The sequence below is a fragment of the Carcharhinus amblyrhynchos genome, chromosome 12 (assembly GCF_965287045.1).
Source record: "Carcharhinus amblyrhynchos chromosome 12, sCarAmb.v2.hapA, whole genome shotgun sequence".
Taxonomy (NCBI): Eukaryota; Metazoa; Chordata; class Chondrichthyes; order Carcharhiniformes; family Carcharhinidae; genus Carcharhinus; species Carcharhinus amblyrhynchos.
This window is the reverse complement of record NC_137335.1, coordinates 12,842,439-12,869,296: the sequence shown is the minus strand read 5'-3', so window position 1 is coordinate 12,869,296 and position 26,858 is coordinate 12,842,439. Positions and strand designations below refer to the sequence as shown.

Below are 26,858 nucleotides of genomic sequence, written 5' to 3'. Positions count from 1 at the left end.
CGTTAGAGTTTAGAAGGCTGAGGGGGGAATCTTAGAGAGACTTACAAGATAATGAAGGGGCTAGATAGGGTAGAGATAGGGAGATTCTTCCTGCTTAGAAAGGATAGCAGAACTAGAGGGCACAGCCTCAAAATGAGGGGGTTGTGGTGGTGGTGGTGGCAGTTTAGAACAGAGTTGAGGAGGAACTTCTTCGCTCAAAGGGTGGTGAATCTCTGGAATTCTCTGCCCATTGAAGTAGTGGAGGCTACCTTGCTGAATATATTTAAGTCATGGGTAAATAGATATCTGATAGACAAGGGAATTAAGGGTTATGGGGAGAAAGCAGGAAAGTGGAACTGATCCACTTCAGATCAGCCATGATCTTATTGAATGGCGGGGCAGGCTCGAAGGGCTAGATGGCCTACTCCTGCTCCTATTTCTTATGTTCTTATGCTGTACAGTTCTCTGATTCTGTATTATGTGAATGTATTAAGATGTTTTCTGTGAAATTCTGCATATGTAGTTCAAGCAATATCATGATAACCTTCTCTGCGGCTTCACAGTATTTTCTATTAGAAAAAAACTGCTAAATCCCATCTTAATTTACTGAAACAAAAAGACTGCAATTGGGTCAAATTGAAAATTCTGAGACAGTTTTACAATTAGTCCTGTTGATTTCTGATCTAGATAAGACTGTAACAAGTTCTTTAACAAGAACCAGTCTAAGACTCACCTTAAACCTCAGTGAAACAAATATTCCATATTTCTCACTAAGCACAACATTTAAGGAACTCAAAATTAAAATGATTATACTTACCGTGCAGTCTCACAGGTCTCATTCCTTGCATTTTTCATCAGAATGTTTATCAAATAATCCTAAAATAGATCAGAAGGTAGCAAATATTTTAGCACAACTCTTCCAACTTATTTTTACTATGATATACAGGGACAACAATATTGTATTTAAAACTCAATTTGAAGGTTAGTCAGTACATTTTGACAATATCAAAGAATACATGAAGCCTCTTTTTAAAAATTTACAAAGCCAAAATAAAACTTAAAAATGCATCTTTAAAATTAGAAACAAATGCTTTGGAAATAGGAATTTAGCATATTGAGGAACTGGTCCTTTTGCAGATATCAGCAGTTGATATTCTTGCCAAAAGGTAATTACATAAGAGTATTGGACTCAAAAATGTCAATTAAAACAAAAAGTGCTTTGAAGGAAGCAATTGACATTGAGCAGTCAAATGGCCATAAGAACAGATGCTTTCATGAAAGCACATGACCAAAGGCAATTATTTGACAGATCATATCACTTAAAACTGCAAAGTGCACTAATGACCACTAACTTGATTCAAATCCTATGATGAAAATTATATTTCTGTTGTAAGTTCCATTCCCAACAGTTATTTCCCTCATTTTTTCATAAACCTCTGTAGTATGAAGTTAATAGGAATCCTCTGAGGATCAATGTAACATTTTAAACCAAAATAAAAATATTAAGAGAATTCAGAAAGTGAAGAAACTGTGGCAGCTTTCTTCTTCTGAGTAACATCCAGGACAGACAAATGCTGACGGGTAAATAGTTTTTCAAATTAAAATGTCAGTAACCAAACACTGCTTACCACCTGCCTACACCAATATAAAACTCATAAAAACATTACACATAATAAAAACACAACAGCTTCAGCAGACTGAATCACTGTATATAAATGAGAATTCAATCTGTTTTCTTATGTTCAAGGCTCGACATCGTCCCAAGATGTATATTTCAGAATGATGTGCCTGTGAGTTACTGCAAGTGGCAGCTGAATCTATCTTCAGCAGTACCAGTCATTGGCATCAAGTTATATTGCTTTCCTTGCACTAATATCTAGCCTGGTAAAGCAGAATTGAAGCATATAAACATACAGCAAGGAAGAGAATAACCTGAAAATCAGCTTTGATTGTAGTTTCACCTCAGCTTAACATGAATGGTCTCCTTCCAACATTCACATCATAACTCTTACTTAAGCTTTGTTGATGAGTCTTTAAATTTAACATTTCCTCTCTCACTAACCAGAATGTCAACTCCAGTCAGGGTAGAAACCAAGAACTTACCCCTTTCTAGAAACCTTTGACATAATTGACTGCATCCTCTTCCAGTGTCTCTCCTATACTTTATGTTTACTAGGATTGATCTACTTGTTTCCTCTATTACTTTTTCCTCACTACAACCAAGGGTATCTCTAGCAACATCTTCATTTCCCACCCCTACATCTTCACCTCAGAAGTCACCCAAGGATTCCTCTTCAATTCAGAGCTTCATCACCAATATGCTGCATCTTGGCGACATACTTGTACCCTTAACAGTTGCACTGAAATCAGTTTCTGGCTGAAGCCAGTCAGAAACTGAATGCACATTGGTAAGAATTATTCAATTTATTCTTTATGAAGAGCTGCACTTTCTCACAGCTGGAAAAGGTCTAGGTCCTGATACTTAAGCACCAATTCTTAATCAGGGGGCCACAGTCAAATAAACCATGTCATTTGCCTCCTACCAAGTATACCTCATCAGGAGGTGGTTAGAATATTCACAAAGGTAGCAGGTAGTGACAGTGCTTAAAGGCTTCATTTTTCACTTTTAGGTTCCAACTACTAAAGCTGTCACAGCGAGATAGAAATATTTCTATTAAAATAAATCAATGTCAAATATTGTTTGATATTTCATCTATGAAAGATCGTGGAACATGACATTAAAGGGAGCTGTACAAAAAGAAGTTGATAAATATGACGTTGACAAGATGGACAACAGCAGCCTGCCAAGGCTTCTTCTGAGACACCTCCACATCGGAGACCTTCAGCACCTACAGGGACAGAGTGCATGGTAATTCCATCACCTCTCTTCCAAGTCACACACCACCCCAACCTAAAAAAAATGCACTGCTATTTCTTTGTTGTCACTGGGGCAAAATCCTGGAACTCAAACAACACCGTGGACTGAAGCTATTCGAAAGAGTGGCTCACAAACACCTTCTCAAAGGCAATAAATGCTGGTGTTGCCAGCAATGACCACATCATATGAATTAAAAAATGTTGAGCCATTTGGCTTGTGCAAATGACTTTTCTAAAGACAGAAACAAGCAAATATTCATTTCTAGTAGTTACTAGGTATTGTCCATTCATGTGTTTGTCTTTATTTTTTCCTTACAAAGGCGAGGTTATTGAATCAAACTAAATTGCTGCTATACTGCATGCAGAATAAAATGTACATTGAGATTCATTACTAAAACACAAAAATATTCAAGACAAATTAATCGTTGGAATAAAAAATGAATTTCTAAAAATAGGAGCTAAAACTGACAAATTGTAATGGAAAATATCTTAACACTATTTTATTCCATCTTTACCAATGGTTAAATGGAAAATGTTGTCATGGGCAATCATAGATAACAGTGGAAAAAAAACTCATCATTGCTGAGAGATAATTACAGAGCTCCTTACACACTACTAATCCCTCTTCAATTTGTACTGATTGTCAAATTGGATGAACTTTCCTCATAAACCAGTCTAAAGCAAACAAACAAAGCACTAGATACATCCAAACTAAAAAACAAACTCCACCCCTCTCCCTCCTCTGCCGCCTCCTCCTCCATCCCCCTTCCTCCTTTGTCCCTTCCTCCCTCTCCCTCTCCAATGCCCTCTTTCTCCATCCCCCTTCCTCCTCCTCCGCCCCCTTCTTCCTCCTTTGCCCCTTCCTCCCCCTCCTCCTCCTTTCTTCGTCCCCCTTCCTCCTCTTCCACCCCCTTCCCCCTCCTTTGCCCCCCTTCCTCCTCCCTCCTCCTCCTCTCCCTCTCTCCCATCCTCTTCCTCTCCTTGATGAGGTCAGATCACAATGTGAGTACGGTGGAGCTGAGAGGAGAGGACCTTGCACTGGGACGAAGTGGAAGTAGGAAGTAAGGGCAGTTAGCTTGAGAAAGGGAACCAGAACTAGTGAAAGACTGGGAGGGCTGGATCAATTGAACTTTATGCATAATGCCATCCAATGCAATATCTGGCACTGATATTGAAACTTTTATTTACAATTTAGCTATGCTAAGAGAGGAATCTTGAGCAGTGGTGAAGATAAATGGAGCATGAACTTTATTTTCAGTGGAAGCTCAGCCTCGAGGTGAGGGTAACCTAAAAATCACTGAATCTGTCTTCAAGGGAAAAAAGCTTTATTGATATTGGGAGAACCAGCTGATGTTGGATATATGGTAGTTTTACAATGTGGGGGCTTCCAGGGGGACATGCTACTTGTGTGGGACGGCCTTCAATGAAATTCACTGATTTCACCTGCAGCTGGGGATTCTCTGGTCCCGCTGCTGAAAGTTGAGACTTGGCAGAGCGCTAAATTATCCATTCTCGTTGGCAGCAGGAGCAGGGCATATGAGATTGAAGAACTCTGGACCATAAGTATAGGAGGCATCTCCAACCACTTACTCTCAAACTCGTTGGGGAATTTTGCCAAGTGCTGGTTCCAGTGAGAAAAACCCTTCACATCCTCTCCATAGATGCCTTTTCTTATTTTGAAAATTCAGTTTTCACTTCTTGCAGGATAGGAGAGCAGAGAACTCCAACGGAAGCCTCATTGCTAACTACATTGCTAAGTACTGGCAGTATGTGTCCACCTGGTCCCCGGGGAAGGTGATGTTGTTCCAGGAGGCTACTGATATCTGAAACAACCTGCTCAATTCTCCTGCGGTGTTGGGGCTCAATATTTTAAGAGAGCTGATTCTCTGCCAGTAAATCCTGCTGTGGAGATGCCAGCGTTGGACTTGGGTGAAAACAGAAAGAAGTCTCATAACACCAGCTTAAAGTCCAGCAGGTTTATTTGTAGCAAACACCACAAGCTTTCGGAATAGGCTTTCCTTTCGTCAGGTGGGTGGGAGTTCTGATCACAAACAGGGCACAGACACAAACTCAATTTACATGAATAATGATTGGAATGTGAGTCTTTACAGCTAATCAAGTCTTAAAGGTATAGACAATGTGAGTGGAGAGAGCATTAAGCACAGGTTAAAAGAATGTGTACAATCACTGAAACAACTATGTGATGACATCAACAAGTTCCATCCCACCATCAGACTCACCATGGACTACTCTCTAGAATCGGTTACATTTTTAGACACACGCATCTCCGTCAAGAACAGCCACCTCAGCATCTCACTGTACCGCAAGCCCATGGATAACCTCACGATGCTCCACTTCTACAGCTTCCACCCTAAACACATTAAAGAATTCAAACCCTCTGTATATACAGGATCTGCTCAGATGAGGAGGATCGCAACAGACACCTACAGACGCTGAAAGATGCCCTCATAAGAACAGGATTTGGCACTCGACTTATCAATCGACAGTTCTGACGCACCACAGCCTTCTGACCTCCTCAGAAGACAAACACGGGACATGGTGGACAGAGTACCCTTTGTCATGCAATACTTCCCTGGAGCAGAGGGGCTACAATATCTTCTCCGGAGCCTTCAACAAGTCATTGGTGAAGATGATCATCTCGCCAAAGCCATCTCCACTTCTTGCCTCCAAACAACCACAGAACCTCAAATAGTTTATTGTCCGCAGCAAATTACCCAGCCTTCAGGAGAACAGTGACCACGACACCACACAACCCTGCCACAGCAACCTCTAAGACGTGGCAGATCATCGACACGGATGCCATCATCTCATATGAGAACACCATCCACTAGGTACATGGTACATACTTTTGCAACTCAGCCAACGTTGTCTACTGATACACTGCAAGAAAGAATGTCCCGAGGCTTGGGAGACCATGCAGACGCTACGACAATGGATGAATGAACACTGCTTGACAATAACCAGGCAAGACTGTTCTACTCCTGTTGGGGAACATTTCAGCGGTCACAGGCATTCAGCCCCTGATCTTCAGGTAAGCATTCTCCAAGGCGGCCTTCACGACACATGAGAATGCAGAGTCGCTGAGCAGAGACTGATAGCCAAGTTCCACACACTTGAGGACAGCCTCAGCCAGGATCTTGGGTTCATGTCACACTACCTATAACCCTCACAACTTGTCTGGACTTGCAAAATCTCACTAATGTTCCTGTCTGGAAACAATACACATCCTTTTAACCTGTGCTTAATGCTCTGTCCACTCACACCGTCTGCACCTTTAAGACTTGATTAGCTGTAAAGACTCACATTCCAATCATTATTCATGTAAATTGAGTTTGTGTCTTTGTGCCCTGTTTGTGATCAGAACTTCCACCCACCCGACGAAGGGACAGCCTGTTCCGAAAGCTTGTGGCGTTGCTACAAATAAACCTCTTGGACTTTAAGCTGGTGTTGAGAGGTTTCTTTCTGGTAAATCCTGCACCAGACAGGTCTCACTTCCTTTGAGCTGGGTCTTTGCATGGTTATGATCTCCACAGAGACTGACAATTTTTAGAACAAGTAATTCAAACTTCCAGATAATAGCTGAAAGGATGACACAAGAATTCACATTTTAAGATATTTACTGTAACAAAAAACTGAAAGGACTGTTGACTAAACACCATCTTTGTAGGGTAACGTATATTTGGAGTCATAATGAGCATTTCAAAGCCCACTTGCAAAAAGATTGGAGAAGTGTAATTGCACTTGGAACACACCTAATATCCAGTTCAGATCAGAGGGCCAGTGTTATGCTTGAAATTTTCTCCCGCATAGATTGACACTTGGAACTACAGGCACACAATTGAACATAAGACGTTGAGATCATTTATAAGAGTGAATGTACCAGAGGGAAAGTTCAAGACAAATGTTAAACTTGTAATATCCTGATTACGCAAAGGAGTTCAATCCTACTGCCCAATTATTGAGCTATAACATCAGCAGTAGGGAAGTTATTAGAAAAAATTCTGAGGGACAGCATTAATCTCCATTGGGGGAGGCAATGATTAATCAAGGACAATCAGCATAGCTTTGTCAGGGGAGATCAGGTCTAACAGATTTGACTGAAATTTATTGAGGTGATTAGTTTTGCAGCTGACGGCAGTGAATTGTTGCAGTCTACATGAACTTCAGTAAGGCGTTTGACAAAGACTGATCAAGAAATTAAGATCCCATGGGATCCAGGGCAATTTGGTAAATTGGACCTAAAACTGGCTTTGTGGCAGGAGGCACAGGGTGTTGGTTAACGGTTGTTTTTGTGACTGGAAGCCTGTGTCCAGAGGTGTACCACAAGGATTGGTGCTGGGTCCCTTGCTGTTTGTAATGTATATTAATGGCCTAGACATGAATGTGAGATGTATGGTCAGTCAATTCACAGATTACATGAGAATTGTTAGTATGGTTAATAGCAATGGAGAAAGCCTTAGATTAAAGGATGATTTGACGGGCTGGTCAGATAGGCAGAACTGTGGCAAATGGAATTTAATTCAGATGATACATTTTGGGAGGAGTAATAGGGCAAGGGAACACACAATGAATGATAGGACACTAGGAAGTACAGAGGACCAGAGGGACTTTAGGGTGTGTGTCCAGAGATCACTGGAAGTAGCAGGACATAAGGCGGTTAAGAAGGCATATGAGATATGATATTAGCTGAGGCACAGAATACAAGAGCAGAGAGGTTATCATGGAGCTGTATAAAATACTCAGTAGACCACAGCTGATTACTGTATGCAGTTCCGGTCACCACACTATACAAAGGATATGATTGCGCCAGGAAAGGGTGCAGACAAGATTCACCAGGATGCTGCTCGTGTTTCAGCTATTAAGAAAAACTGGCTCGTCTAGGGTTGCTTTCCTTAGAGCAGAGACGGCTAAGGGGACATGACTGACGTGAACAAAATTATGAGGGACATAGATAAGGTAGATAGGAAGTAACTTTTCCCCTGAGTAGAGGTCAAAAATCAAGGGGCATAGATTTAAGGAAAGAGGCAGGATATTTACAGGAAATTTGAGGAAAACCTTTTTCACCAGAGGTTGATGGGAATCTAGAACTTACTGTCTGAAAGAATGGTAGAGCCAGAAATTGTCAAAACATTTAAGAAATATTTAGATGAGCACTTGAACTGCCATATTGTACAAGGTTACGGACCAAGTGCTGGAAAGTGGGATTACAATAGATGTCCAGCCCAGACGAGACGGTCCAAAGGGCCTCTTTTTTTGTGCAGTAAAACTGACTGTATGAATAATGTTTTAACAGAGCAGGGGGACATCACTCCCTCTAAGATGTAGAGGTGCGAGGCTGCACAACAATCAGGAATGGACCACAGTGCGACAAACAAGTTGTGCATAACAGAGGGCCATACAAGGGAACATAGGAAGTCAATCACTGAAATTTACAAATCTTGATATTAAATCTACAATGGAGTTCCTATATTATAGATATGAAAACTTTGATATTTCTACAAGGAGATTTTGTTCCTCACACAGCGCTGCTCTTCTGGTCTCTCATTCTCACTTATCTGTTGCAGATATGGAACATAATCTTCTTTTTCAAGCCTGGTCCAACATCTATGCTGTGGTAGCCCCCCCAATTTCTAACACCAATCTGCTAACCTTTTCCTCCATTATGTGTTCCCTCCTTAGAACACGATCTCTACTCCAACATTTATAGAGCACCATTAATATAATAAAATATCACAATGTGCTTCACAGGAGCATTATTAAACAAAATTTGGCACCAAGCCACATAAGGAAATCGTTGAGCAGTTGGACAAAAGTCTGGTCAGAAAGATAGATTTTAAAGGTGCTCCTAAAGGGGATTCCAGAGCTTAGAGACTTGGCAGTTGCCAATGGATCAGTGATGAAAACTGAATTTGTGCAAGAGGCTAGAACTGGAAGAGGGTTTTAGGCCTTACATTAGGTTAGAGGTAAGAAGGGGCAAAGCCACTGAAGGATTCAATCACTGGATGAGAATTTAAATTGAAGGCATTGCTGGACAATATTCAAATCTGGAGGGAACATGGATGAGGGTTTTAGTAGCACGTGAGCTTTGCAGAGACAGAGAAACAAATGTTAATGCTAGTAACAGACAGGATAAGGGCTGAAAACGCAGCTCAGGATCCATTCAGACACGAGGTTGCAAACAGCCTGGTTCAGCCTGACACAGCAGAGGGGATGGAATCAGTGCTTAGGAATGAAGTTTGTGGCCAAAGAATATGGTTTTTGTCTTCCCACTATTTAGCTGGCAAAAATGTCTGCGCGTCTACTGGACATCAGACAAGCAGTGAGACAAATCAGAAGCAGTGGAAGGGTCAACAATGTGGTAGAGCTAGGTGTTGTCAGCAAATCTGTTGGATTGGAGTGTTTCTGGAGGGGAAGCACGTAGGTTAGAAACAGGAACGGGGCAAAGATAACTCCTTGGGGGATTCTGGAGACAAGAGGGCAAGAGCAGGGATAGAAGCCATTGCAGGAGATTCTCTTGCTATGACCAATGGAGAAGTAGTGCTGGAGGAGAATTCTATGATCAATTTTGTCAAAGGACGTAGACATAGCAATGAGGTATTTGACCCATAATTATTTTGCAGCTTTCTAGTAAAAATTGGGAGGCTGTTCCTCCACTGACATAAATTTCTAATGCTGTAAAGAAAGTTAATAAAAATACATTTCTAAATGTTGAAAAAATCATTCTAGATTTAAACACAAGCACGTGCCTATTTAGTCCCAGTAACATAAATTAATCTGTCTGCAACACCACTTAAGATTGTGGTCAAAATTTTTGGCTCAGCAATTTTCTCTCTGTTCCAGTCAGTTAACCTGCATTACCTTGATATCTTCATTCCCTGTGATGATGTCTGTAGCACCAGTTACAGGCTGTAGCAGCGACATCTGTTGGTACAGATTAGGAAAACAAACCAGAGATCCAAGAAGAATTTGTGCTTCATATCGTGGTGCCTATACAATGTACAAGGAGATATTTTTAAACAAACGGCAGAATACTTTGGTGGAACACAAAACAGGCCCCTGAATGCATATTGTTTTCCCAACTCTTATCCCCTGTACCACTAAGCCAGCCGTGGTGCTGCAAACTTGCTCTGGCTGCACACTCCAGTTGAAATGTCTCTGTCGCCTGTGTTCAGAACAAGATGCAGGGAATTCTATAATTGGGGGAAAAGACAGGCATTTCTGCAGTCACAGAAGCGAATTCAGGATGGAATGTTGCCATCACTGTTGCCAGGATCAAGGCTTTCAGAATAGCTGCAAAGCGGTCTGATGAGTGAGGACAAATAGCCAATAGTTGTGGACCAAATTACGACCGACAACATATTTAGGGGGATGGGATGGTGGTGGTGGTGATGATGATGAGGTCCTGTAGACAGTGTTTCTGGAGCTAGGAAAGAAACTAACAAGCAGGATCTCAAAAGTAGTCATCTGTAGATTGCTCCTAGTGCCACAGGTCGGTGAATATACAATTGGAAGATATAAACAGATGAATACATGGCTGGGGAGATGGTACAGAAGGAATGGCTTTAGATCCTTGAGACATCGTTCCCAGGTTCTGATAGAGATGGGACCTGAACAGGCCGCAGGGATTGCTCCTGAATAGAGCTGGGTTCAATGCTCTTGCAATTTTGTTATTGCTTTTAAGGAGGTTTTAAACTAACTTGGCAGAGGATGGGAATCAGGTATCAGAAAGGAAAAACAAGACGCACAGACAATTGGGAAAGACAGATAAGAGCTGTAGCTTACAGCATAACAGTGAGAAACAGCAAGCATTATGAAGTATCAGAAGAAGAAAAAAAAACAAAAATTAGGGTCTAAAGTAGATTTACAGAGCATGTAGGTTAGAGCCAAGAAAAAAATATGAGTATCATTACACTGCTTGGTGTATTCTAGGGTAAAAGATATAAAGTTATAAATTTGCAAATTACAAAGAGGAATAAGAAGTATATCATTGTTATAATGAGTGACTTCAATTATTATTCACTGTACTGGAACAAAAACTACCTTTAAAGAAGAGATGGTTCAGGTAGAGTTGAGGTGCATTTGAATGAGGGGGAAAGGTAGGATGAACAAAGCCTGAGCTCCTTGGATGACAAAATTGACTAAGAACAAGACAAATCAGAAAAGTGGTGTGTATAACAGAAGTCAGGTCAATAAAGTGAGTGCCAGACTGAACATAGGTAGCTCAGGGGGAATTGTAAAAGCAAATCAGAGAAACAAAGAGTTTGAGAAGAAACTGGCAGTTAACATAAAGGGAATCTCAATTCTTGTATACATATATAAATAAATAGTAGAAGGTGATAGAAGGAGGAAAGGAGCTGATTATAGATGAAAAAGATATTTCTCTATAGAAGCAGACAGCGTGGCTCAGATACAAAACAAATATTTTGCACCTGCCTTTGACGGAAGATATTGCCCAAGCCAGTGAAAAAGGAAGCAGTTTAAACATTGTAGGGACCAAACACTGATAAAGAGGCATCAGAAAATGAAAAATTATAGAGTGGAGATTGCAGGAAACCAGGCTATTATCTTCCAATCTTCCTTAGATGCAGGGGTGATACAAGAGGGTGGCAAATTGGAAATATTATTCCCTTGTTTAAAAAGGCAAGCAAGAATAAGCCTAGCAACTATAGGACAAACAGTTTAACCTTTGTTGTGAGAAATAATCCAAGACAAAAATCAAACAATGCTTGGACAAATGGGAATTAATTATGAAGCATGAATTTGTTGAGGCAAATTGTATTTAACTAACTTGATTGAGTTTCTAGTTGAGGCAACAAGGAAGGTTTATTTGGTTTAAGTAGCTGATATGGTGTACATGAATTTCCAAAAGACACCTGATGAAGTGCCACATAAAATCATAAAATGGTCACAGCACAGAAAGCTATTCACAGTCGTGGTTTTCAAATCAATATTGGATAATTATCTGACAAGAAAACTGCAGGGCTATGGGGAAAAGGTGGGCAAGCATGACTGGCTGAGGCATTCTCACAGATAGAGCATGGAGATAACAGGTTAAACAGCCTCAATCTGTCCTGTAATTATTCTATGATTCTACAAATTTTGGATAATAATCTGAAGCATATTCATATTTAGAAATTTACAGCCACTAAGATTTAAAAATCACTTGTTTTTTCTGTAAGTGCAGTTCATGTTACTGAGTATATATGGTCTTATTCTAGCCTTTTGATGAAACACCTTTATGCTAGTACACTGTCACCCTCCAATTCACACATTTGCTGCCATGGTATCTGCGCTGAGCAATCTGTCTCACATTGCACTAATGAGCAAACACCTGTTTGAGTGGAGAAATCCAAACCTTACTAACAGCTATTCGGTCCCTGTGGACAGCATGGCCATACTCACATCCAGCATGTCTGAGTTGAGGACTTGAGTTGCAACTGTGATGAAATCCCCAACCATCATTGTGAAACCAGGTAAACCAAGTAGGAAAAAGCGAGGTGAACAATGCTTAGTAAGCACATTCAGCACATCCTAGTTTAAATCAAAGCAGAAAACAGGATTAGTTATTACAAAAACAGACTGACGAACAATTAAGTCATGTGTATTTTGTTTTTTCAAAAAAATCTAAGACGCACTCTGAAGCGCAGCAGTAATGTGACTAAGGTTCACCTAGACTCAAAACGTTGGCTCTATTCTCTTTCCAAAGATGCTGTCAGACCTGCTGAGATTTTCCAGCATTGTTCTGTTTTTGATCATAGAATCCCATCAGTACAGAAGGAGGCTGTTTGGACCATCAAGTCTATACTGACCTCTTCATTCCCACCAGGCCCTATTCCTGTAACTCCACCTTATTTACCCTACTAATTCCCCTGACACTAGGGTTAATTTAGCATGGCCAATCAACCTAACCTGCGTATCTTCAGACTGTTGTTGAATAATAATTTAAATACTGGTGAGGAATACACTTCTGTTCAACAGTTAACAAATGTTTGTAATTATAAAGATTTTGACTTTTCGGAACTCTATCATTTTAAAAAGATAATATTGAGACTAAAAGCTCAGTTTGGCAAATTAGTATGAATTTAGTAAAACTATAATATCCAAAAATCCACTACTCAAAATTAATTCCAAAAGCCTCTATTCTTGATTTCGGTTAATAGTCACAAAAGGTGTCTTTTTTTCATTCCTTTTGACAGTTGGCATTTGCATACCTTCTGACAATTAATTTTTAAAGTAGGTTAAATTATAGATTTCAAAACTATACATTCTCTTAGACAGCAAATGGATTCTCCTAATAAAACAATTGCAAAACAAATGCTAACTGACTGCAGGGCAAAACAAAAGATCTACCTGCATCATAAAGAGTCAGATTAATTTGTCATTTTTATATCACACCTGCAATTACAAACACAGCTATGTATTGTCCTGAACCATTGTTGTTGGATTTCTGGCATTAAACAACATAGGAACAGATGGGAGTTTATTTCTGTTGACATATGCTGCTTTTTAAAAATGGATATCAGTGACCCAAATTCTATAAAGGTGACGGTCAGTGCATTTCCCAATGTATAACACAGATTAGTTTTAGAAAAAAAATGCTCATTTTTTAAAGTAGTTTATAATTCTAAGTATTTATATCTACAAAATATATTATCAATACTATCAAACACACAATGATCAACAACGCCACTGAGATTAAACATTACAAAAAGCTTTTTTTAAATAAGATGTTTCATAATATAGCTTTAAGAAATATACAAAGAATAAAGATAAACCAACGTGTCCTACAGTAAATTATTGTTAATTTTGCAGAAGCTTGGCATGAAACACTTTGAAAGCTATAATCTTGTACTGTTCATGCCCCACCACAGTACAGCAAGTTACCACATTATCTGGTTTAAACAAGTGTATTTTTACTCTACTGCACCAGATTAAATTCTTTGAAATTTTTTGAAAACAACTTCCTTTTCTATCAGTGTCAGTTTAGGACCAACAAAACTCAGCCGACATGTTTGAGAACCTTCTCACATTTAACAGTTATGCAAGGAAACATTAAAAATCAATACTTGTCACTAACTCAATTTTTTCCAATGAAAAGAAAGCAGCACCGATACATGAAGTCCAACTGATGCATTACTAAGAACTACGTATAACAGCTTAAACATATAAAATGTTTTCACTAGATACATAGTTGATCATTTTATAACTGGATGAGTAAAGTTATTACCACATATAAATTTAGAAAGTCAAACAAATTATTGTATACAAGCTCCATTCAATTTCTTGAGATAGATAGTCTTCTGTGGAGTCTAACCATCTGTTTATTATAATCTCGTGAACATAGTGTTTAGTTAGGTTTGCTTTAATCTCCCCTACGTTTTCTGCTTCTATTATTCAAAATGAGTTTTCCTGACACACAATGCCAATCATCTACGTGACAGACTCGGTCAGTGTTTACTGACAAAAAAAAGCAGTACTGTCTCGGCCTCTTTCCCTTCAGCACCATGCTAATTAAAGATCTGCTACAAATGGAAGGGATCCCAGCTGTTGCATTCTGTTGGTAGAAATTCTCAAAATACAATTTCCTGGACTATTTTACACTTAACCAACATTTTTACAACCCTCCGCCCCATTTGACCTGGGGTTGAGCTTCGAACCTCATCTCCTCTCCTTCACAAAGGCCACATATTTCCACCTCCGTAATATTGCAAACGCCCACACCTCAATCTGCTGATGAAAACCTGACCCATGCTGTTGTCACCTCAGCCTTCCATCCTCCATAAACACAAGATCATTCAAAATTCTGCTCACTGGATGCTAACTCGTGCCATCTCATTCATTCACCACCCAATGTTCACCAGCCTACACTGGCTTCTAGTCCATATACCCTCAATCTTAAAATTCTTAACCATGTGATCAAATCCCCTTATGGCCTTACCCTTCTCCATCTCTTAACTCCACCAGATTTACTATCCATCAAAATCTGTGCAATCCTTCAATCCATCATGTATTCCCAATTTCTTCGCCCCACACTGATAGCTATATATTCTGCCATCTAGACCCCAAGTTCTGGAGTTCCTTTTCAAAATCTATCTTCTCTTTTAATAGGCTATTTAAAACCTGTCTCTTTGACCAAGCTAATGTATCCTCCTTTAGTTCATAGTCAACTTTTGTCTGATTATAACTCCTATGAGGCATCTTAGGGCATTTTATTCCATTAAAGATGCTCGATCGAAGTAGTAGTGAAGAAACTGCGGACATATTGGGAGAACATTAATTACTTCAAAAAGTTAGTTTTCAAAGGTCTCCAAACTAGAGACTCGCTTATGATCACAAAGTCAACGTCTCCCTAACGCGTTGTATCTGACAACGCTGACAAGACTTCAAAAGAGTCTTTGACAAAGGGTTATCTGGACTCAAAACGTCAGCTCTTTTCTCTCCTTACAGATGCTGCCAGACCTGCTGAGATTTTCCAGCATTTTCTCTTCTGAATTCAGATTCCAGCATCCAGAGTAATCTGCTTTTATTCTGACGGACTTCAAAGCTTGGACCTTGATTGGCACCATTGAAATTTTTGGGTGACCATGGAAATTAAAAAGAACTGCAAATAAACAATTGCACACAAATCGCTAACCAAATTTTCACGCAAGATAGCGCATTTAATTTTAAAAAAAGTTTCAATCATGTGATGCAGGAATTGCCTTAACATTTATTGCAATCCTTAATTGCCCTTGAACCGAGTGACTTGCTTGGCCATTTCAGAGGGCATTGAAGAGTCAACCACATTACTGTGAATCTGGAGTCACATGTAGGCCAGACCAGATAAGCATGGCAGATAATTCCTCAATTATAAATACTAAGACATCAACATAGACAGACATTATTTTGTAAGCAGCACCAAATAGTACTGTTACTTTGAGATGTTCATTACTTTCAAATGAATGTAATTTTTACTCCCTTCATACATTTTGCACGATTACTAGTGTTAATACAGAATAGCAAGCATACCCAGTTGTTGGTAACCTAATGGCCAAATTCTAAAAGCCTTAGGTTAGCCTCAGAACTAATGTAAAATCCTACCAATTACAGAAAGTAGTCACCAAAGATCAGGCAGAAAAAATAAGACCACCAAAACTCTTCTCTTGTTACTTCTTCAGCTTAGTGGCATACTTTTTTTTAAGAAAGAGAGAAAGTGCATCTAATACTTTATATGTTAAAAATTACAAAGCAGGGAAAGCATTTACAAAAGGGATATATATAACTGTAGCCTTAGCAAAATGCTATTCCACAATTACTGTGGATAGTCTAACCTGTTAAACTTCAAATTCATCTGAAAACCCCAATCTGTAAGGGAAAACTGCAAGATGAGAACATCTGCCCTTTATCAGCTGGATCATAAAAAATCATCTAATTCAAATACAGGCATGTTTTCCTTCCCTTTTAAAGCACAGTTCAGTAAATATGAACTGCAGCAGGCTGCTAGCTACCTGGTAAATGAATCACTTTAATTGAATGCTTTGTACACAGAGCTTGCAGAAATGCAAGCAGTCGTGAAAACATATGGCGGTAGCAAAAAGCAGTTGGTGAGTGTACTTTGTTACTGCAACAATCCCTTCATTCCTGGATGACTGATTGTTGATGAACAAAATCTGCAAAATGATTTTGTTCACACTGTTAATTTCAAGTATTTTATTAGTGCGCCGTTTATTTCATTTAGGTGAAAAGAGTCAATGAAGTAGAAAAAACACAGCTGTTTGTGTAATTAACAACCATTATAACATGTGTATGTATTTCTATAGAAAAAAAAGGATCCGCTCAAAGTTATTACATGTTATTAGAATTTGCAGGGGGGAGTGGGTGGATGGAGTTGAGACTTCTTCTCACTGGCGGAGGGGTGGGGGTTTGTGGTGGTGGTGGTGGAGGGGCGGAAAGTGCAAAACAGGAGGAATAAGTTGGTTAATTCAGACAAAAGACCTGGAAGGTTCTAGGGGAAGTGCTACGGTGTTCTGACTCACCACCAATTATTAAGCATGCTCTTCCATGTATCGTGTGCCTGCAGTCACCTAGTGTTGTCTGTGGGTTTTTATAAATGGTACTAACAAAAAAATCCATGCACAGACTGCACTCAGCTCTACTTACAATAAAGTGATCAACCATTTTGCAGTTAACTGCCTTACTTACAAAAACCAAGATGATTTTTTAAAGTAAAAGTCACTTAAAGCAATGCTATTCCGGTACAGAACACAATTTTAATTGTGTTTCATTCTATCAACATAAAATATCCACTATAACCTTGGATTTAGTAAACATGGAACCAATTGATTAAATGGATAATGCAAATGCTGAAACATCAAAACACATTTTAATTCAAATAATAATCACGAATTTCCAATTAATAAATGATAAGTCCAAAATATATAGATGTATTTTTCAGCATCTAACCAGAATAAGCTCAATATCCCAACTTAATTGGGGCAGCACAGTGGTTTTAGCACTGCTGCCTCACAGTGCCAGGGATCCAGGGTTCAATTTCCAGCATGGGTCACTGTCTACGTTGACCCGAACAGGCACCGGCGTGTGGCGACTAGGGGATTTTCACAGTAACTTCATTGCAGTGTTAATGTGAGTCTCCTTGTGACACTAATAAACAAAATTGAACATTAAAAACTTAATTGCCCATTTTGTGGCTCAAATGCAATGGTTGTCCATTAAATGCACCTTTTTATATATACCATATGATCAAAATCTAGAAACACGCATACTTCAGAACACTAATATTAATTTGTTGGCAGATTGATGTTAACCCTGAGGCCCACCTTTTGGCTCCTTTCATTCTATTTTGCTCAGCTCTTAACTACCTAACTTATTTTTCTAAACTCTATGACAGTAAACATTTCTTTCTGCTCAGTAACAGAACCCTTTCAAAATCATTACAACTTCATCAAAAGACTCCGATCAAAACATCTGATCTTGTTAACCAACCAAAAACCTATCCTTAGTCCATCCCTCTTCCTTTGCTGCATGATGGCAATATCATGCAGAGGTTTGGCACCCAGATCTGCTTCTCCATGTTTCTTAACCTTATCCACTGCCTCTGTGTTTTAGTCTCCCTCTGGTTGACATCCAGTCTTGGATGAGCAGTACTGTTTTGTCAGTTAAATATTAGTTACTCAGGAGCTAATTCCTTCAACTCCTGCCACCAACTCCAACCCTCCTTGTCCAATATCTTGGGCTGAACCAGATGGTGTACAATTCCGTGTCCCACTCAAACTTAAGCTGCATTTCCAACTGTGTATTCTCTCCAACATAGAGAGCATATTTCCAAATCTTTAACATCTACTGTGCTTCCCCTCCCCATCCCGCTCCATCTCAACCCATTTGCTGCTGACAACTTGATACATGCCATTGTTACCTCCAGACTCCATTATGCCAATTCCCCCGCACCCCACCCGCAACCAGCCTCCCACCTTCTAAAATGTTTGAATGTAAAACTCTGTTTAATGGCACAAGATAACTGCAGTTTTGTTGTTCCTCTACTTCAACTTTCTGCCTCTCAATGACTTCTATGGCCTGGCCATTTCTGTAACATCCTCCAGCTCTACAAGCCTCTTGCACATTGCTCCCTTTTGCTCAACCATGGGTGGTTCTAAGCTTCTATAAGCATCAGCTGCACTAAGTCAGTTAATATTCTCAGTATTTTTTTATGAAGTGGTTTCAAGGATGTGTTAACAATGTAAGCTAAAAAGCAAAGATTGTTTTAAACTTTAGAAGCATAGATCTGGGCCAGAACTTTCCAGCCATTTGTGCCCTGCTGTCGCTACAAGCAAGGATGAAGAATTTGGTGCTCAGTCAAATCTCCGTTCACTGCAGCAGGACCAGAGAATCCCTTTGGTGTGAACAGCTGGAAAATTTTGGCCCTAGAAATTGGATTTTGTTTCACTGTCATCACTGTAAAATGGACATAACAAAGACCAATTTCAAGGACGAACATCTGCATCCCAAGGATGCCCCAAAGATCCAAATATTAGACTAGCCTGTTTTTCAGGCTGCCTCAAACAGGCATTAGGTGCCTTTTATAAGTTAATGAAGGAACTTACACCAAAAGAGAAAATGCTGGAAAATCTCAGCAGATCTGGCAGCATCTGTAAGGAGAGAAAAGGGCTGACGTTTCGAGTCCAGATGACCCTTTGTCAAAGCTGGCAGGGACAAGGAACTCCAATGTTTTAGGAAGCCAATTGAAAATTGAACTTCCTTAAGCAAAGCAGGGACTGGACTTGCCCCACTCAAACCACACTGTTGCGAATGTGACTTTGCAAATGGCTTCTCCCCAAAGATTTTTTCAATTTTCATCTGGAGAGCAGGGAGTGTTCCTCCCAGTTCCACACCAATCCTAATGGCTGCTGCCAGCTGCAATCAACACACCCCTGCAGCTGAAAAAATACTTCTCCAAAAAAAACTCACTTTCCACCCCTTATGTTTCAATGGCAATGGATAATATCCACACTCAACTAAAGGGTCATATCCATACAAACAGATGGATTGCAAAACTTCATGTATCACAGGGCTGAATTACTATGATGCTATCTACTGCTGCCTCGGGGTAAGCAGGAGGTCAACAGTACAAAACTGAATTTGCTTTGCAGCATACAGACCAGCAGCTGTTTTAAATGGTTAGACAGCTTGCCTAGATTTTAAAAAGCAAAGAGATGACACCACATTCTGGGGGATGCAAGACAGAGAGAATTGTAAACCCATCCCACCTATTATTGCCCTTAATTACTGCACAGGTTTACACGTCTAGAATAACCACTTGCCTGGAGGTAGAAGAGGGATGTTACAGCTCAAGAATCAACTATGAATTGTTGTCTTAAGAGGAAGGATGGTTAGCTAAGAGAACCACCTCCTGCTTTCCTCTTTCCACTACCCCATGGAAAGATTCTATCCCACTTGCACTTAGAATTTTTTTCCTTTTCTAAAATACATTCAAGGTTCGTTAATAATTATATCTTCAAAAATATTAAAACATTTGGTTTCATTTGTTCATTGCATGATGACAAAAAAAGTCTGACTATAATCACTAGGATTCATTTTGTTTTGGGAGTTTTAGCTGCAACAAAATGAAACCTTGAGGCTAAACCATGTATTACAACAAAGAGTGTATGAAAAACTGTTACAGCTTTTCCAGTCATACTATACACTTGCTTGAATAGGTGATATAATTTAGGTGCCTGAAGACCCAACACCACCTTGTATCGTAAACAACAGCAATGCAACCAGAGAATAGTGCACATGGCTCTGGTATCTTCCCAGTTAAATTCAAGAGGGCAATACTCAAGATATCCAAAATTTTGCTAATATATGTAATCGTGCAAAAACTTTGATATCCTTATTCAAAATCCAATTTCTGTTTTTTATTTTCTTTTTGAATAATGGAAGTTTATAACTATATGCTTAGATTAACAGTGAACAAACAAGGATATAAATCAAGAAATTGACCAAAAACATTTAGCAATTATTTCATTGTTCTTCTTCAAAGCAATAAAATTCCAACAAGTTATTCTTTCAAATAACACCTGCATTATTCGCTCTGGAAATTAACTGACCGTTTGGCAGATGGGGAAAGGGAGCTTGTTAGTGTATTAATCATTTTGATTTCATCCGATTTTTGTCCATTCATACATGAAATAATGTATTATTTACTTATTACTGCATTGAAGACAGGGATTAGGAGGTTTCATTATCTTTGCAGAATGAATGGAGCTGCACGCCACTTGAGAAAAAAAACAGTACTGTTAAAATCATAACGATCAATCTAACTTGTTTAATGGCTGCTGTGCAATATGAGTGATCCAGCAATGCTTATAGAACACTGCTGTTTTAATTCACACCCCTAAGTTTATTATTGGCAGTTACTCATTTACAATTAATTACTGGCTGTTGATACCCCAGCCATCTGGCACCCTCTGAAATGGTATTACTATCTAACAATTGCAACAGTGCTTAAACTAAGCTTTAAGACTTCTCTACAACATATGGGAATTTGCAGCAAGCATGATGAATAGCATTGTGAATATTGCTTCAAATTAATCCAGAAAAAGAGGATCAGAGCACATTCATTTAAAACAGATATTACAAAATACTTCTTTGCTCAAGAGTGATAGATGTTTGGAACAATCTGACAGGCTGCATACTAAGAAGCAAAAATGTCAGCACTGTTCAAAAGAGTCTGTTATTATTGAAGAGTTAGGATAGTAGAGATTATGGCCAGAATTTTACCGGCGTGCCTGCCCCGATTCCAGAGGCGGGCGAGGCTCAGAGAATGGCATTCACCGTTGGCCTCGGGTGGGATCGTGCAAAACTTGGGTGGACATGCCGGTAAAATTCCGCCCTGTGTGTTCTTCTGGTCCAAACGGCCTTTTCTCATCCTTAACATTTCTTATGCTCTTACAATTATAATTAGATAGGCTTTTACTGACTGTGACAAAAGCAAAAAGGAAAGGACACACTTGAAACTTCAACTGTTTATACCTCCACAGATGCTGCCAGATGTGCCAGGTATTTCCAGCTTTTTATTTTTAGTCAGCTCTTTAGGACCATACGTCAAAATTTCATGAGATACCCTTAATAATTGTGAATACGCTTCTACATGCATTTAGTTTAGAAATTTTCAAATAAATGCTTCAATGAATGAGGTTGAAAAAAAAACAGCATCCTTGCCATTATGGGGAAAGGCAACATATTTCCCATGATTGTTTTAGCAATATACATTACCTGAACTATAAGTTATTCTAGTAAAGCCTTCAGCAAAATGTTATATATTCTCTGAAAAAATATAATTTTGTACACCCGAAATAAAAGGCTACATTCATGTGGTTGTGTGTGCCATCTAGGGATAGAAATTAATAAAACATCAGTGAGAAGGATGCATCTGCAGTTAGTTGTGCTGCAAACACACATTAATTCACTTCACAGCCCCGGTCTCAAGAGAGGAAAATATTGACTGCTAACAATTGACTAGATTTATTAACTGATAAAATAGGTAGAAATTAGAAACAAATGCTCAACAACTTAACCCTGTTCATTCCTCTCCAGGAAGGAGCAGTGTATTAAACTTTCAAACTGAGATTTTCTTTGCAGTTTTGAAAATTACTTTTATTTACCTAGCAACTTTTACAACTTCAGAAGTCCAGTCACTGTGGAAATGTATGAAATACAGCAGCCAACCTGCATACAGCAAGGTACTACAAACATCAGTGCAATAAGAAAAAACTCCACTTAAGTATTGCTGGAAGGATAAATACGGCTAGACTATAGGGAAGGATTCCCCCCTAATCATGGCATGGAATCTTTACATCCACTTGAAAGGCCAGACGGGAACATTTTTTTTTAAAAACATCCCTTTCGACTGTGTAGCGTTCCCTCCCTACTGCCCTGGCATGACAGCCTGCTCCAGTCCCTGGAGTGGGATATCGAACCACAACCTTTTGACTTGAAGACGAGAATGCTACCTACCATTGAGTTATGAAAGGCACTATGTTGATAACTACAAATACCGATCTAAAAGTAGACGAGTGCTACATATTAAAGGCACAATTTAGGATACCATGTAACACAATAAGCGCAGAATTGAAGCACCACAAAACATACTTAGCAATCTCAAGTGACACCAAAAGCCCCACTCCCAGTAAATAATTAGAATATTTATTGAATAACTAACTTTAATACCATTCTTATGTAAATGTTTTTAAGATTCCAGATTTTGTACTATTCCATTCCATAAATAAAAGAGTTCTGAAGAAGAATCATACGAATGCATAACATTAACTCCTCTTCTCTCTCCATAGATGTTGCCAGACCTGCTGAGTTTATCCAGCATTTTTTGTCACCATTCCATGAATGCTCTGTCCAAAAACAACTGAACTAACCAGCCCCTTTCTTTAATGTTAAAGCAATAGGAGTATCTCAGGAGGAAGGCGACATCCTAATATAAATGGGTACACCTTCAGTGGTTGTGCCATCTGTGGCTATTTCCTGCTTCTTATGCGTGCTTTGTCTTGGCAATATCATCCATAAATATGGGCTCTACTCCTGTATCCATGTCAATGAAAGCCTCAGCCGTCACCATTCAATCCCACAACATTTGCCATACAGACCAACATTAAGCTGTGGATGAACCACAATTCCTTAAAAATAAACATCAGGAAGAGCAAAGCCATTCAGCATAGTTTCTGCCAGAACTTCTGCACTTCAGCAGCAGTTCTAACCTGTCCTCTGACTGCTCAATCAAATTTAAACCAACTGTGCACCACTGCACTGTCCTGCTAACTCTGAGCTAACCAAACTCCACATTTCCATATCATCCTATTTTTATCTGACATATTGTCTTTTCCTTCCTCTATTGGTTTTTCATATGCCGTAGCAAATATAATCAAGTAAAATAAGCAGCTACACGATCTCTTGCAAAGTCCTTCATATACTTCTTTTGAAGCAAAGAAACAAGTTCATATACAAGGAATCAAAATCTAAACCACTGCCTTTTACTAGAAATCAGTTAACAATTTGCTGTGCCATTTTTATACATGTATTTTTTTAAACTACAGAGGTATCATTATGGGCTGGACAATTGTGAGGTAATATTTCACTACCTCATAGCTAATATACCTTTAATCACAAAACATTTTGACCCCATGTTCCACAGTTCAACTAATAACAAGAGCTTATGTTACAACAATATCCTGTAATATGTAGAGCATTACCCATCCCTCCAGTGATTGTAGCCAAGGTCTTATTGCGCACGGTAGGTGAATGCAAAATATCAAAGACTGAAGAACTGAAGCTCAAGCTGTCATCCGTAATCATTTGGATATAATTGATATTGAACAAATTACTTCCATATTAAAGGTTTAGTTTGATCTATCCCACAAAGTGTTAATTCTCAGTTTTTTCCTCCCATCAGGGAAGTCAAACAAATGACTCAACCTTTCAAAGCAGTTTATAGCAATTCACACTAGTAGCATCTGTTCAATGCCAGATACTGCAAAATGACTCCATAACCTCCTACCCAGACTCTGTCCAGATGACTTGTCCACATCACAAAGGCAATGACCGCTAATGTTATAGGCGATGGTGGAAGGATAGCCTGTGGAACACCTTTGAACCATAACTGAAGGGCCATGAGTATTCTTTGGTGCAATATTTTTCTCAGGGTGTAAGGAAATAGAGCTATCACAGTCATACAAATAACACTGACCATTATAGATAGCACTATGAAAGTGAGTAACATAATGGAGATCATGGGAGGTCATACTACATTTCATTTGGTGATGAATCTGCCCACATTTTTCTCCTTATAAAAAAGCTCCTTCGAATATGCCTGCATTAAGCACATCTGGGCTTTCCTGATTGACCACAAATGCCATGATAGGAATTCTTAGATTTTTTTCCTCTTTGGATAACATCTGCATCAACCAGTTCTTCCAGGTATAAACATGTGGGGCTTACTTCAAAACATGATCACTACTGACATGGTCCCGTTGAAGCTTAGGAGAAAGTAACTTTAATCTAGATAAGGGTACAGCGTCCATGTCATCCATTCCGTTGATACTGATTGAAAGTACTTCCACTAGGTATTCACAATTTCATACTGGCAGCATACAATTTCTCAGGCTAGCTGTTTCAGTGGTTGAACTGCCTGCATGATCTGTGCGGGGTGACCATTTTGGATTTCAATGTCAGGCTGAAGGAGTTTGGGTCAGTCAGAAATTGTGTGCCCTTAGGGACTGCAGTAACGAGAATGAAATGCTGAGCTTTCCTGAGCTGGTGAAATATTTCCTGCATCTAAGCAAGCAACACTTCTAAATTCCATTTTCACCTCTTGACTGCTTCAGGAAAATGAGTGCCCCGAATGTATTTTGAAGGATGGAATCATGGGTGGCAAACACTACCTGATATTTAATGATTTCATCAAATGTAGTCACTAAATAAGATTCACAAAAAAAAGCAGCTTTAGCAGTCCAGTGCAAAACAGTGAATAGTGGAAGAGGGGGAGGATGTAACAAGTACTTTAAAACAAATAAATCATACCGGTCATTCTGAACTGCTGGATTGAATATCCCTTAAATTTAAGAAATGATTTTTGCTTGGTTGATGCAAACGTCACTGATCTCAGAGCTTTCCAAAACTGCCCTCTTCAGGGCATATTTGGAATGGCTTGCGAACCTACTATTTTCTTTTGAAGTTCAGGTATTTTAAAATGAGCTATTATCTTCTATTAGCCGCTTCTAAAAGTCTGGAAACTTGAGACAAATAGACAGAACATTATCCCACATAGCCACATAGGCTCCTCTGTCTACAACGTTCAAGGGTTACTTCTCCCAGCATCAGCAGTTTAATCTATTGGTCCATACCATCAGAATTAGCTATCATCCAATTCCTATCTGAAAACTAGCCAAATCAATCTCCATGGCATGTTTATGCACAAACTACCCAGCATATCAGGTGGCAAACCACACCTCCTGAGAATAAAGCTCCTTTCCCAATCAATTCCAATTTGTCTCAAGCTGTGGGATTTGGAACTTGACAGCTTACAGAACACCGTGGAGTTTATAAAGACTAAGCTTCTAAAATGGGAGGTTTGTCACCCATCTCCTCCTCCTCCTCAGAGGCACAGTCTAACTGCCACTGGCAAGTTCGTGCCTGGAACTATATCATGAGAAACATGAAGCTTCCCTTGCTTAAGATGAGACATGGGTTAGTGTGGTTTTTGTACGCAAAGCAAGTACTTAGTCTAAAACAGTGACAAATACTCCAGCAGCAGGAGCAATAAAATTAAGACAAGTTAGTAATTTGGACAAATGTTGTTACGAAAATAAAGTTGGTTTTAAGGGATTGATGTTTGTATTGATAAACATGAGGAATAAGATACAGCTTTAAGTGAATTTAGTTTAATTTTTCTGCGTCTAGAAAGGTAAATACCTATAGTTAGTTAGATTCATGCTCGACAAAGATGGTTAGATGTATGGAGGTTGGTTTAAATTCCAACAGTGATTCTATTGTGCTTAGAGGGCCACAGTGTGAAGAGTAAAATATCAGCAATGGTTAGCAACTATACATGTTTAGTAAAATGACTTTTCTTGGCGTTTAAACTAATTAGTGGTTCTATGACTCTCCTCTGCCACATGAGCGGCTACAATTCCAGGTAAAGCTTTGATGTACACAACACTGAAAAAAGGCTAGTTATTTCTAACATTTTGTCAGAGGCAAGATATTCAAAGCTATTTTCCCACCCACTGAAGATCTCAGATTCAAAAAAGGTGTCAGAGTTGTTAATTCCAATGTTAAGACCAGTTGATTTTAGAGAGAAATATATCTGCAGTTTGATTCAGAAATCACTTATGCTCTGATGACAAGGAGAAAGCTTCCATTATCATTTACATCAAAGTGTTGTGATTGAGGTCCCTATCATCTGGATTGCCACACTCTCTCAGGACAGTTTATTCAGATGATCTCAATAAACGGTTCAGATGATTAACTAGTAGCAATCAATCTGAAAATCACTATTGACAGATGCATTCAAATCTGGACCACTCTTGCATCTTAAATGTGTGTCTTGACATTGAAGAAATGCCTTGGACAGTCCCTACGTCAACTTGCTGGCAATTGCTATTAAGACTATCGTGCCAACATTCATGAAGATATGATAGCCAAAATTTCTAATTTGATCCAGTATTCAACTATCAGAAAAATTCTGCTGGAATTCACCAGGTAATTATGAAAAAGGATGGCCATGTAGCCTGCTTTGTTCATCTACCCATAGAGAATCTACAATAACATTTTCTGGGTCACTAACGAACATTGGTTCACATGATGGCTGGAATTTTACCATCCTGTCCACTATGGGAATTGGAAAGGACAAGAAGTAGACCATAGGAAGGTCCACTGACCTCAGGCAGGATTTTTACCATTTTGGAATGAGCGCAGCC

The 26,858-nt window shown here is 39.2% G+C and overlaps 1 protein-coding gene across 2 annotated transcripts in view; it reads right to left on the bottom strand.

Annotated features, from left to right (window-relative positions):
• ralgapa2 (Ral GTPase activating protein catalytic subunit alpha 2) overlaps positions 1-26,858 on the bottom strand; it is a 474,330-nt gene that overhangs the window by 239,747 nt on the left and 207,725 nt on the right. For both annotated transcript variants that reach the window (XM_080200068.1, XM_080200069.1), the window contains 3 exons: positions 12,280-12,408; positions 9,736-9,864; positions 797-855 (listed from right to left, as the gene is read on the bottom strand). In XM_080200068.1, coding sequence (XP_080056194.1) covers positions 797-855; positions 9,736-9,864; positions 12,280-12,408 — 317 coding nt within the window. The remainder of the gene's footprint in view (positions 1-796; positions 856-9,735; positions 9,865-12,279; positions 12,409-26,858) is intronic.